Below are 14,077 nucleotides of genomic sequence, written 5' to 3'. Positions count from 1 at the left end.
ATGCATAAATCATGCCAATATGCCTTATTTTAATGTCTTTTATCTATGACTATTTATAGCAAGGGAAAATAAACATTAGGCTGCTTAAAGCTTCATCGCTTAATCTAACCTTTATTATTAGTCAGTATAGTTTTAAAGTAATTTATATTGTTTAATTAAGCTTGGATATGTGTCTCATTTTAGGTATCTCAACATTCAGTGATTCAACATTCATTAATACCTCATTCCTAAAACATCTGTTCAAGAGATGGATACCTAATACCTCTGTTCAAGAGATGGATAATGGAGAATTAGTCAGAAAAAATACTTAAAATTAATTCCTACATTTTGCTTGCTTTTTGGTGTTATATACACCATACAAAGTAGGCTGTACCTACTTTGGCAATTATTTTATAAATTCTTCATAAATTCCTCAGTAGTTCAAAAGGTGAAGTAGTTCTTGAAATTGAGGAATACATACAGTGATGTTCCGTAAAAAATCTTTATATCATTTTTATTTCACAAATGATCTGGAGTTGAGGGAAGTACTGAAGTTACTCGGTGGATAAAAATCAAATTACTTAAGTTACTCAAAGCAGTGAAGAGTTCTACAAGATCCTTCAAAGCTGGGGAAAGACTGTTGAAACAACAGTTAAATAAGGGAGAAATTATGCATATTGGCATAAAGTACTTATTCACTTATACAGTGATAAAATCTGATAACACATTAAAATAAATTAAGGGGAGAGAGAGAGAGAGAGAGAGAGAGAGAGAGAGAGAGAGAGAGAGAGAGAGAGAGAGAGATCCCTGTCTAGGAAGCAGGGGGTAAGATTTTAATCATGCAGTTATGGCTGCCATCTTGAGTTTTCTTTTTTTTCCTCTCTTGTGGACAATTTTGTTTCTTTATTTCCTCTCTTGTGGACATCTTTGTTTCTTACCAAATGTTTTGTAATAGCTCATGCTCATTATGGCAACCATTTTATGAGAGCGTCCATGACAGAATCACAAAATGTTCAATGTATCTACTAGTCTAAAGTATTGGAAAATTCTGCAATACAGTATAAGATATTTCTTGCAGTTTCTTATTGAATACATATGCAATTATACAATCATTTTTTCTGATAATTTGTTCCTACCTTTAAAAAAAAAACACCTAATTTTTTGATTCCCTGAATTTGTAATTGCTCAGGAGCCATAAAGAAGAGAACAGAATAACAAAGTTAGAAGGGACCTTGGAGGGCTTCTAGTCCAACTCAGGCAGGAAACATTTCAGACAAATGGTTGTCCATATCTTCTTAAAAACTTCAGACTACTGAACAACTTGCCTCCAGAAGTTGTGTTTGTTGTACAAACTACTCCCTGTAAGAAATTTTCATCAGCTAAGGAAAGGGAAGCAAACTCCAAAAGATATATAGCATTGATATTATGAAAAGAAGAACTTTTAATATACATCTCAAATACATGTTTAGCTGGTAAATACTGGTAAATATTACAGTCTTAGAGAACAATAGCATAGTAGACATTAAAATATTCATCATTCCACTTTCATTTTTTAATGGAAAGAGTATACAGATCTTTAAAATAAATATTTTTTTTAACAAAATGCTGCTAAGCTTGAATCTTGGGAACCAATTGGTGTTGTTTTGTTCCTGTCATTAACTGAGATAAAGCAGTTCTGGATTGGAACACACTGTACTAATCCGCGAGAGTTAAGTTTAGCCTTGCAATGACTCTGTATTGTCATACCTCTTTGTGTATCACCAGTTAGATTATGCAGGGACACAGATCTTCAAATTTGCACAGAAATGTGGTGAGTCAGATGTAATTGTTACCAGAGATTTTTGTATAATGCCAGCAGTTATGGAAAATAGTTGAAGGAGATACTCAGAATATCCTAAGTCATCCCCCCTGAGGGTGATCTGGCACTTCAGAAATGAATTGCCACTGTTCACATGTTTATTTTACAAATACACCTGATGAAATAAGAGTTGAAGGGTATTAATCAGGATGATTTACTCCATGATCCCATGTGCGTTTTCTCAGAATTTGGCTTCTCTCTCTACTAAACAGAGTTTAGCCCTGGATAAATAGGACATCTGTGCCACAGTATGAAAATAAAAAGCTAAAGAAAAAGATACCTTGAAATTTGTGTCAAAGGGATGACTGAGACATATGCTGCTTGTCTTCCTTCCTTCTCTACTATTCAGATCAGAATACGGCAAGATACAGATGGCTATAAAAAGGACGTCACCAAGAAGAAGTTAGAGATGACATGGATTTCATATGCTAATTTATATGCATGCCTGTACAATTAACAGATGATTACTATAATCAGGAGCCCACAAAACAATTGAAGTAAATAGGAGAAAACAGAAAGGACTTAGGAACAAATATGTTATTTTATAAATTATTAATAAGAATTATTTTTAACTGTGAAATATATGTTCATTTGCCTGTATATTGAATCATGGAATTGGAAAAAAAAGTTTGGAGTTCATCTGGACTAAACCCCTACTTAAGACAGGAATTTATTACCCTAGCATCTCTTTTAGATGGCCTTCCTCTGTAATATATCCAGCAAAATAAAGTCAGTGACCCCTGAAGCAATCTAGTTCCATTGTTAATCAGTTCTTATCATTAGGAATTTTGTATCCTGAAGTCCAGGGAAAATCTACTACTTGTAATTTAGGTCTATTGTTTCTTCTCTTGACTTTTTTTTTTTACAAGAAACCCTTCAAGTATGTGAAGAGAGCTACTAGAGTCCCTAGAGCCATCTCTTCTCCAGAATATCTATAGTCCATAACTCTAATTGTTTCTCATTTATTTCCTTCAAGGACCCTTATCTTCTTAGTTGCTGTTCTCTGGACAAACTCAACTCCAGTTTGTTGATGTCCTTCCTATAATGTCTTGCTTACAATTGTACATAATAATTTAGTGAGGTCTGAATCAATGCAGAGCAGAGAGGAATGGTGACTTCTCTTGAATCTGATGGTATACTTCTGTTAGTGCATATAGGATTATATGTGTTTTTCTATAGTTGATTAACTGTTCAGCTTCTGATCTACTAATGCGTCTAAATCCTTTCACATATACTACTGCCCAATATAGTTCTGCAACCCCCATTTTATACTCATGTCATTGATTTTTCTACTCAAATGTAGCTATGCATCCTACTACTGAAATCCATCTTACTGATTTCTGCCCATGATTCTCCTGAATCTTGCTATGCTTTGTCATGTATTTCTTTTAATTTAGAAAGAGTCAAGACTTATACTTTGTAAATTATGACAAATTCATATTCACATAAGATCTGAATCAAACTAACAGTAGAAACTGTGGTCACTAGTCATTTATGCTTGCTTCTCTCCTGTACCCAACCGACTGCCATACTGTGTTGAATTTTGCAACCAGTCTTCTATACTTCCATTGTTCCTTCCACAATATTTTCTCCTGAGATTGGCCTTATTGGAAAGTCTCAGAGATCGTAGAGCTGCAGAAAGTTTGTGAAAGAAAAGCATCATGTGTCATCACCTCCACTGGATTTATTGCTTTCAAAGTAACTTTACAGTGGAAGAACAGTAGCAAAACTTCCAAAATACACATTGGTCTTCAGATGTTTAACTCTACCTTGAATCCTACTACAGGACAAAATTCCAAGGATTCCCTATCTACTTACTGAAGCATACAAGAATGGACAAGTGCAACCATACACATTCAAACATCTTTTTTTGATTGGGAAATATATAACCTCTGAATCCTGCTTGGGAATTTTTGATTGATTACATGTATATTGTGCCTTTCCTCTTGGTTCTGGACTCCCAAGGATTCCCATTAACATTTTCTTGGAACCCACAGAAACTCACTTCCAAAGATAATGATAATTATCTCATGAATCTCAAGATCACTACCTCTACAATGAAAAACTATGTATCTGAACCCCTGAGAAAAACCAAAACAAACCTCCAGATATAATCTTTTATATTCTGAACTCAGTAGCTTTGGGAGAGAATTCCTTTACGGTCCTTAAGCAGGCTTTGAAATGCTGGGGAATTTTTACCCTTTTATTGCACTTCACCCACTCCTCCCAATTAATAATGCAGCATATTGTTTAAAGTGTGTTAAGGAGTAAGTCATTTTAATGGAACTTGAGCACAGGATTGGGGGTTAGCAAATATGCCTTCCTGATAGACTAAACCCCAAGATAACTGTCACTTTGGGAATGAACATCTACATTACCCATTCTTGTTGTGATAATCTTACAAGAAATACACAGAAGGCACACAAACTGAAATGACTAGACCCTTGAGTCCCAAATGTAAAAAGCTTTCTCAACTTTACATGCAACTATGTTTCGGCCCATATTTGTTGCTGGCACCTGCTGAATGGATGCCACACACCCAAAAGAGCTTCTACATCTAAAGGTTTCCAATCCTCAAGAATCTTCTCTGAATCAATCCTGCATGTAATTTTACATACTTCAAAAGGTTAAAATGCAAAGCACCTTTATCGACTGGGGTTTCTTGGTGGAATCAGTAAAGCATGACTGATTAGAGCCCAGTTCTAAAGAGCTTGGCTTTTGTAGGGCTGGAATAAATAGGAGGCATGTCAATAACTTAGATCCAGGTGTATTGACATAGCTTGCAGCTTCAATAGGTGATTAACACTTTACAGATCTTACCCAGTGACCTCCCCCAGGCTTTACTGCACATATTCTGCTATCAGAATTATCAAAATTTCAGAATAAAAATAATATTAGCTAGATTATATTTATGTTTCCTGCAGCCGCAATTTCTTTTAACATCTGGGAGAGTTCACACTTTAGATTTCTTTTCCTGGAGGGGGGATGTCCGTGTGTGTCCATGTGTGTTTGTGTGTGTGTGTGTGTGTGTGTGTGTCTGTGTGTGTGTCAATGTTTGCAATACTGTATATGCAACACATTCATTTCTAGTCTCTACATTCTCTCATTTACAGCTGCTTAAGCCCATAGTGGAGAGCCTGGGAAACTTCAGCTTCATAAGTAATTGAATCTGCCACATGCCACAACATCACAAAGAAACTCCTAAGGAATGATGGGCATTGCAAACCCGCCCCTTCTTCCAAATCTTGAATAATGAAATAAGTTACAGTGGAATGCCTTTTTGGCAGATGAATGTATCTGATAGCTAGTCTTAAATCAAATCCATGATTATGCTGAAGCAGGAATAAAGCTACATTGCAATATACAAGCTGGATGACATCCCAGGATAGACAGAGATGAAAATTAAGGACTACATCAGAATTAAATAAAACTATATACTGGAAAGGATCCATACTAACTCATCTCAATGATTTCCATACAGTTCTCCTTAGTTCACTGCTCCATTCTTGCATAATATGCTTTAAACCTTAGGAGCCTGTTTCCATCGTACCAGACAATAATTTCAGAATTAAAGGACAGAAGTGCTTGCCCTTTATCGAGAAAGTTTATTAGCATTTATTAGTTTATTATTTATTAGTAAATAGGGTTGATTCCATATAAGTGGGGGGGGAGCTTTGAAAAATGGCATCCATGCCTAGTTTATGTCTCTTCAATCCTTATCACCGTACCATTGAAAGAAAGAGAAACAGCAAGTAAGCAGAATAATATGTTATGTACCATCTTTGAGAAACATAGAGAGAAGATGGAGCTCATTAAGACAGTGCAAACTGCTGCTGTGTCTCTTTGGCCAGCCCAGGGAAAAAATAATCTCATTAGCAAATATAGACCCTAGGGGGGCCTTCGCAAAAGTACGTCTTGTGTGCCAGTTGCGCCCTTTCCTAGACCGAGATGCCCTCGCCACGGTCACCAATGCCCTTGTTACTTCTCAGTTGGATTACTACAAGGCCCTCTACATGGGGCTGCCCTTGGGATGCATCCAGAGGCTCCAGCTGGTCCAGAATGTGGCCGCACGGGTAGTTACCGGAGTTCCTTGTTACTCCTGTGCAACACCTCTCCTGCGCGAGCTGCACTGGCTGCCGGTTGCTCTCTGTGTCCGTTTCAAGGTGCTGGTGCTTACCTATAAAGCCCTATATGGCTTAGGCCCGGGGTACTTGCAGGACCATCTTCTGCCTTCCTCCCACCATCCCACCGCAGCTTATATATGTACAGACACACAGACATACTCACACCTATGTTCCCAGAAGTTTAACCTCAATTAAATGGACTGTTTTGTGAGGATCTCTGAATCAAAACAATATTTACTATAAGCCTGTGAAATGGAGATTTTAGTGCGCTTACATATATATTACTTACATACACACACTTAAGAAATGTATATATTTCATAGCATAAAAAGAAATCTCTGGACAACATAAATATGTGACAGTATAAAAGAAGGGGTTTTTTATTTTATTATAGCCAAATGATTTTGATTCTTCTTTGAATAGGTTATGCTCTTTATTATAAGGGTTCATCACAGTTTAAGAAATATAGAAATGATGCTTAAAATGTTGCTGCCTAGAACAACCAAGTAGGATTCTTATCAAAATATTTTGATTCTTATTAAAAAAAAAAAACCTCCTCAATTCCCCCTTTATTTAAAAAAAAATCAAAAATAGAAGCCTCCATTTCTATAATCCTTATGTCATATATCAGAAAATCCCCATGGGCTGACTTAGTGAGATATGGATAAAGATTGACACTTGGATGATTGCACTTTAAAAATACCTAAGTAGAGTCTACCCACAAGTATTCATTATTTTAAAATGAAATATAAGATTAAGTGCATTCTCTTCCATTCATAGTGCTATTATTAAAAGACAACCTAACTGACCTCTTTATTTTCAAGTAAGCAGTTTCTTATTGTGCCTTAAGTATATAAAATTTAAGTAGCCAACAGGTACAGAATTACAGAGACATATAATATTCTGCAAGCCTATCCTATATGAGATCCCAGGTGTCACTAGAAATTCGGATTTTTTTAAGATAGCAGAGCATGTAAATATCAAAGTGATTCAGAATTTGATGCTGAACTTGATCATTTTAATTACTAAAAGGACAAATTATCTTCAGGTGTTAAGGCATTAATAGAGACATAGAGACATATCCAACAACCCTGCTTGTTTCTACTTGTTACCTTCCTCTGTTTTCAGGGAAGATCAACTGTAACAGGGAGCATGGTTACAGTCCTTTATAAAACTGAACCTTGGTGTGATTAGGACTTTTGGTGTCCTGATATTCAAGGTTGATTCAGCCTTCCATCCTTTTGACGTAGGTAAAATGAGGCCCCAGTTTGGGGGGGGCAATAAACTAGCTTTGTATTTAAAAAAAGAACACCGCTTAGGGGGGGCGAAAGCCCTACTAAGCAGGTATATACAAAAGTATGAAGGCTATTGCTTAACACATTGTAAGCCGCCTTGAGTCTCCGGAGAAGGGTGGCATATAAATCGAACCAATAAATAAATAAATAAATAAATAAATAAATAAATAAATAAATAAATAAATAAATAAATAAATAAATATTCAGTCAAACAATTATACTCTCCTTAATTATCTTTCTTTTCTTTTCTTTTTTGAAAGTTTTTTTTAATTTTTATTTCTCATAAACATACTTAAATGTACAATCTCTTATCCATTATTAATCATACATATTATCTTTTAACTATCATATTAGTTCATTCTTCATCCTAAACAATTAGGGTATATTTGGGGTTGCGCTTCTACCATTTCATCTCCCTTATTTTACAACAACCTTTCCTCTCCTTCTCCCCTCTTTCCCTTCCCTCCCTTCTTCTATTCTTTTCTACTTTCTTCTTTCCTCCTCTCCTTCCTCTTCTCTCCTTCCCCTTCTTTTCCCCCTCTCTTCCCCTCTTCCTCCTTTTCTAACCCTCTCTCCTACTCTTATTTCCCGTCCCTTTCTTCCTCTCCTTTTCTCTTTCTTCTGTCCCTCTCCTCTCTTCTCCCCTCCTATCGCTCCTTCTACTCCTTGCTCCATTCCCTCTCCATTGTTGTATTTATTTTCAATTCAATATCAAAATGGTATTCTAGCAACCCCGATTTTCTATTTACATACATTTTCCTTTCAATTTCTTTTCTATTTTGCTGATTACAGATATATCATCATTAACATACACTTATATAGTAACACCTTTTCCATTTTCCCCCTCCTTCCCACTTTTCCGTTTACTCAGGTGTCATCTGGGTTTCTATTCCTTTTTTGTCTTTTCTCTCATTTACTTTTGCCCTACCCAATTTATTAATCTCTAATCTTTTATTTATATTCCTTTTCTAACCAATCATAAAAATGTCCCCATGTCTTGAAATACACCGATTCCTCTTTATCTTTTATTCTTAATGTTAATCTGTTCATTTCTGCACATTCTAAAATTTTCTTTATTATCTCTCCTTCTGACGGGATATTTTCTGCTTTCCAGTTTTGTGCAAATACTATTCTAGCCACAATTATTATATGAATAATCAAATATGTATCTTCTTTACCATATTTCTCCAGTAAAATTCCCAATAAAAATATCTCTGGTCTTAACTCTATAGGTTGATGTAACATTCCTTCTAACTATGTTCGTATTTTAACCCAATATTTTTTTGCTTCCTTACATGACCACCACATATGATCCCAGTGATTGATGACATTTCCAACATTTAGCTGATTTATCTTTAAACATTTTTGCTAATCTTTCTGGTGGCATATGCCATCTATAAAACATTTTATATAATTTTTTTATATGCTGTTGCCATTGTTAATTTTTAATTCCTTTCCAAAGTTGTTGCCATTTCTCTAATCAAAGTTTTTTGCCCATGTTATCATTGTTTCTTTTACCTTTTCATCTTCTAACCTGATTTGCAATAAATGTCATCAATTGCCAGGATCATACTATCATATGCAAAAATTTTATAATCCACATTTAATAGAGAAATTGGTCTATAATTCTTTATTTATAGTTATCTTATATTTATAAGTGCTGTTAAGTAACACCAGCTGCCTGCAATTACTGCAAGTTCAAATCTCACCAGGCTCAAGGTTGACAGCCTTCCATCCTTTCGAGGTAGGTAAAATGAGGACCCGGTTTGTGGGGGCAATAAACTGACTTTGTATAAAAAAGAACACCGCTTGGGGGCCTCCGAAAGCCCTACTAAGCAGGTATATAGAAAAGTATGAAGGCTATTGCTTAACGCATTGTAAGCCACCCTGAGTCTCCGGAGAAGGGCGGCATATAAATTGAACCAATAAATAAATAAATAAATAAATAAATAAATAAATAAATAAATAAATAAATAAATAAATAAATAAATAAATATGTTGTAAGTCTGACTCTTCTTTTGATATCAGAGTTATATATGCCTCCATTCACGAGTCTGGGATCTTAGCTTCTAGTAATAGTTCATTAAATACTTGCAACATTACATTAATTAATACATCTTGTAACATTGTATATAACTTTGCTGGTAATCCATCCGGTCCTGGTGTTTACCATTCTTTTGTCTTTTAATTCCGTCCATTAATTCCATCATAGATATTTTTTCTTCAAATGCTTTTTTAAATTTTTCTGAGATCTTAGGTATTTCTGCTTTTTATAAATATTGTTCTACCTTTCCCTCTGCAACTGTCTCTTGCTGATATAGTTTGTTATAATATTTCTCAATTATCTTTTTCTTTTCCTCATTTTGATAACATATATTCCCATCTTGGTCTAATAGTTGGTTTATTAACTTCTTTTCTTTCTCCTTCTTCATTTTATATGCCAACCATTGTCCTGGTTTATTTTCATTTTTTTTAAAAAATTGCTTTGTTGTTTTTATTTTATACGCCAAATCTTCATTTTCCATTAAAATCAATTTGTGTTTTTGCAAGTCCATCAAGTTCTTAATCTTTTTATTATATGGATTTTCTGTAATTCCATCTCTAATTTCTTATATTCCTCCTCCAGTTTCTATTCTGTTTGTTCTGTTTTCCTAAATATGTCATTGTCAGTCCTCTAATGTATTTTTGCTTGTATCCCACACATTTTGTAATGACATGTTCTCTTTTCTATTTCCTTTAAAGAAAAGGGTCAGGTTTTTTTTCCATATACTGTTGAAAATTCTTTTCATTTAATAATTTTTGATTCAATGTCCATCTCATTCTTTTCCTCTGCCCCTTCCATGTCATTATTATTGGGTTGTGGTCTGCCCATGTACTTGTTTCTATATCAATCTTGTGCATTTTAGATATTAATACTGTTGACATCCACATCATGTCTATTCTTTCGCGTATCTTCTTCTTCAAACATCTTGCAAGCTTAATTCATCTGTCATTTTGAAAAATGCTTTAGGAAGAATATTTCTTAACTTCTTATTCATTTTTGTGGATTTATAATCTAACTCATTGTTAACAATCACATTAAAGTCTCCTATTATACATAGATCTTCATGTTCATGTTCTATTATTTTTCTGTGTAATTTCGCATAGAATTCTTCTTGATTTTCATTTGAATATATATTGCTACTAACAATATTTTTTTATGATTCATTACTATTTCAACCATTTATACCCTTCCTTCCTCATCCTCATATATTTGTTTAGATTGAATTGTCTTTTTAATATATAGTGCTACTCCTCTTTTACTTTGGCAGGCAAGAGTTGTGTATAATGTCCCCAATTTTGTCTGTTCCAAAAATTTTTTATGTTGTTTTCTAATATGAACTTCTTGCAGGCATATAATCTCTAATTTTAACTTCTCTAATTTGTTAAATATTCTTCTTCTTTTTGTTGCCGAATTTAGTCCATTTATATTTATTGATATCATTTTTATTTCTTCTTCCATGTCCTACTTATTTATTTACTTAGTGGATCTAGTCATTCTTATCTCCCTTTGCTCTTTTGCCTCTTTTGCTCTTGCTCCTTCTCTTATTGCTCTATCTTCTTGTTCTTTGGTTTTCTCTTTTGGTTGCTCCTTTTACTCTTCCTGATATCCAGCCCCTCTTTCTTCTCTCAATCTCTCTTCCTCTTGGAATCCTATATATTGTTCATAAAATAATTCTGCCTTCTCTATTGTGTCTAATCTATGTCTTTGTTCTTGCCAGTTCACCAAGATTCTTTCTGACACCAACCATCTATAACTCACTCCTCTTTTAATCAAACATTTTGTCAGAAACTGATATTCTTTTCTTAAATCTCTAACCCTTCTTGGAACTTGCTTCAATGCCACTATCTCTCTACCCTTATGTTTTATCGTTGTCTTTCTCATAAGATGTAAAATGTCTGTTTTCAGTGTTTTCTTGATAAATATGACATGTATTTCTCTAGGTAAGTTGTTTCTCATTGCATATCTTGTATGTACTCTAAAAATCTCATTGATCCCATTTCGTATCTTTTCTTTATTCTCGTCCATTGCTTCCGCTAATATCTCTGCAATTTTTAGGGGGAATTTCTTTCCTTTTTCTTCTTCAATATTTTGGAATCTTAAATAATAATCAGCCTTATCCATTTCCAACAATATAATAGTCCTTTCCTGGTTTTTATCTGTTATTTTAAGTCTATAATCCATATCTTCCACTTTTTTCTCTGTTGATTCTGCTTTTTCTTCCATTATCTTCAGTCGTTGTTCACTTTTCCCCATCATCTCTTTGACTTCTTTTACTTCTTCATCTACTTTGTTTATTCGTTCCTTAAGATCTTCATGTATAGCCTGTAGCATATTTTTTAATTCCATATTGGTTTTATCTTGTTGCGTTGTAGTATCTACTACCTTTTGTGCTGTGGAGCTGGACGCTGTTATTATTGATGGTGATGATAAATGTGCTGTTATTTGCTTCATCCCTAATGATCTTTCTCATCTATCAGAAGACATGATAGGGGAAGCATCTGGGCTATAGCATTATCATTTTTCATCATTTTCATGAGGTTTTAGTGTCTATGGAGACACTAAATGGATGATTCTCAGTCATCCAGACCGTAGTTGTCCCAAAGATACTTTTTCAAGTGCAAGTTTCTGGGTTTTTTTGAAGATGTTTGAGAAGCAAAATGTCTTCAAAAAAAACCCAGAAAGTCCAGTTGCCTCTTGAAAAAGGATCTTTGGGACATGTGGTTTTAGTTAACATTTTAAGGGCTTAGATTGCTTTCCCATGCAGAAACTATGTGTCAACCTTCCAGGTTGGACCAGCCAGGAAACATGACTAGATAAATTCATTTTACTTTTATGTAAGGATACATTAATAGAATATTGCAAGTCTGAAAGTATTCCTACTGTCTCCAGCACTGTCTGAAAACTTGGGGGGTAGAGCAGTTGCTAGATTATGTAGCTGTGGGCTATGCCCTTTCTTAACTGACTGTTCCCTAATACAGAGGCCTCCAACCTTGGCAACTTTAAGCCTGGCAGACTTCAATTCCTAGAATTCCCCAACCTGGCTGGGAAATTCTGGGAGTTGAAGTCTGCCAGGCTTAAAATTGCCAGGGTTGGAGACCCCTGCCCTAGTAGACAGCATCTCTTTCACCTCATCTCCCAAAGTTATTCCCACATATTATGGGGGAGAATGGTAGACAATGAACCAGTTTAAGTGTGCTGCAAATATGACTTCAAAAATGAGCAAGGAAGGATTTCAATGTAGGGGTCAAGAATACTTTTGTGATGCAGAAAATCCTACCATACTTCTATGTACCATTTTATACAGAGGAAGAGCTGCTCAGTTCTGGTCATATGGGAGCAGGACAAGTGATAGCATTGCCTGAACAGACTTTGTGTCTTTCTTCACAGTATATTACTCCTCCCTATTAGGTTCAAAACAGCCTGTTTAATATTTGGTTGGTCTCTCATCTTAAAACACAAAGTTAACATGTGTCCCCACTTTTGACACATACACAAATCAATAAAAACCATAAGAACCCTTAAAAACACAGATTTCTTTGGTTTGCTACAATTTAGAAACATGCATAGAAGGTCAAGAATGACCCCCTGCTTCCTGAAGACAAGTATTGTATAATTCTGTCAGACAACTCTTATTCGAGGCAGTTATGTTTTACAATATTTTGCACAGGCTTTTGAGAGCCATTTCCTTGTACTTAATAGACACTTAACATGCTACAGATTATTTTTTGGTAACACTTTATTTCAGATTTCCCCATCGTTATGAATTCATTTACTACTGGAAGTAATAGCCCTGTTCCTAATGAATTCATCTGGTATTAATATGGCTTTCGCAAGTGTGTCCATAGGTGCCCAAATGCAATTTAGCATTAGTTAAATGAGAGTTAATGGACACTTAAAGTGCCACTTATTTTCTAAGTGGTCCATTAAAAAAAGGAGACTAATGCCTGCCTCCATATTATTCCTAGAATATAGTACATTGATTCCTGTGGTGAATGTAGAAATTTCAAAACGCAAACCCAAAACCACTTTGTAGATCAGATCAAAATCCATTGAATCACAAATGCAACATTAAGATAAATAGACTAGCCTCTTTCTAGTGCACAGCATCTGATACTTATAATGTACTGCTCTTCTATATGCAAAGCTCTTTTGAAGCTAAAGCTAAATATTATCTACATGTCAGGAGCAAGTAACAGATCTACACATGTAGGGTTCAAACTGACCACTTTATTGCATTCTAGCTATAATGCAAGAATCTCCCTAGAACACTTGCATTCCCTTGGAAACAAACAGATAAGGTTTTATGGAATTTGGTGGGAGGCTGCCCTACGTCTCTTGTAGCTGCACAATGACTCAAGGCTAATTCCTCACTTGATCCTTCCTCCTTGCCCGGCTGGTACTTTCCCAATACCACTGGACAAGATGCTCATGGATTTATAGTAATTCTTTTTTTAAAACATTTAATATAGTAGCCATCATCAAAATTGTTATGGCAGTGAACTGAAAGGTTTAATTATTTACCACATTAAAAATTATTTTCTTTTGTCAATCTTCTTTCTGTTGTCTAGCAACTTTACTATCCATTCTGGTCTATTATTTTACTGATTCAGATAATTTGATAAACATGTCTATCTAATACACATGAGCATTGGAGAGAAAAAAAATCTGTCTTTGCTCTACTGTGTTTCATTCAAAATCAGCTGCTCCTGTTTTAGATTGCGCAATCACATGTATATCTACAAGAATCTACACCAGATATGCAGACAATATGTGTTAA

General features: G+C 34.9%; 1 protein-coding gene across 1 annotated transcript; it reads right to left on the bottom strand.

The window, feature by feature from the left end:
• Positions 1 to 10,890: 10,890 nt before the first annotated feature.
• LOC139315092 (tropomyosin isoforms c/e-like) lies at positions 10,891 to 11,751 on the bottom strand. Its single transcript, XM_070941115.1, has one exon. The coding sequence runs from the start codon at positions 11,749 to 11,751 to the stop codon at positions 10,891 to 10,893; it is 861 nt and encodes a 286-aa protein (XP_070797216.1).
• Positions 11,752 to 14,077: the final 2,326 nt, after the last annotated feature.

The sequence above is a fragment of the Pituophis catenifer genome, unplaced genomic scaffold, assembly GCF_029215685.1.
Source record: "Pituophis catenifer annectens isolate HBS135680 unplaced genomic scaffold, rPitCat1.0.hap2 SCAF_3, whole genome shotgun sequence".
Taxonomy (NCBI): domain Eukaryota; kingdom Metazoa; phylum Chordata; class Lepidosauria; order Squamata; family Colubridae; genus Pituophis; species Pituophis catenifer.
Note: the sequence above shows the minus strand (reverse complement) of the source record. Positions and strands in the feature narration are given on the sequence as shown.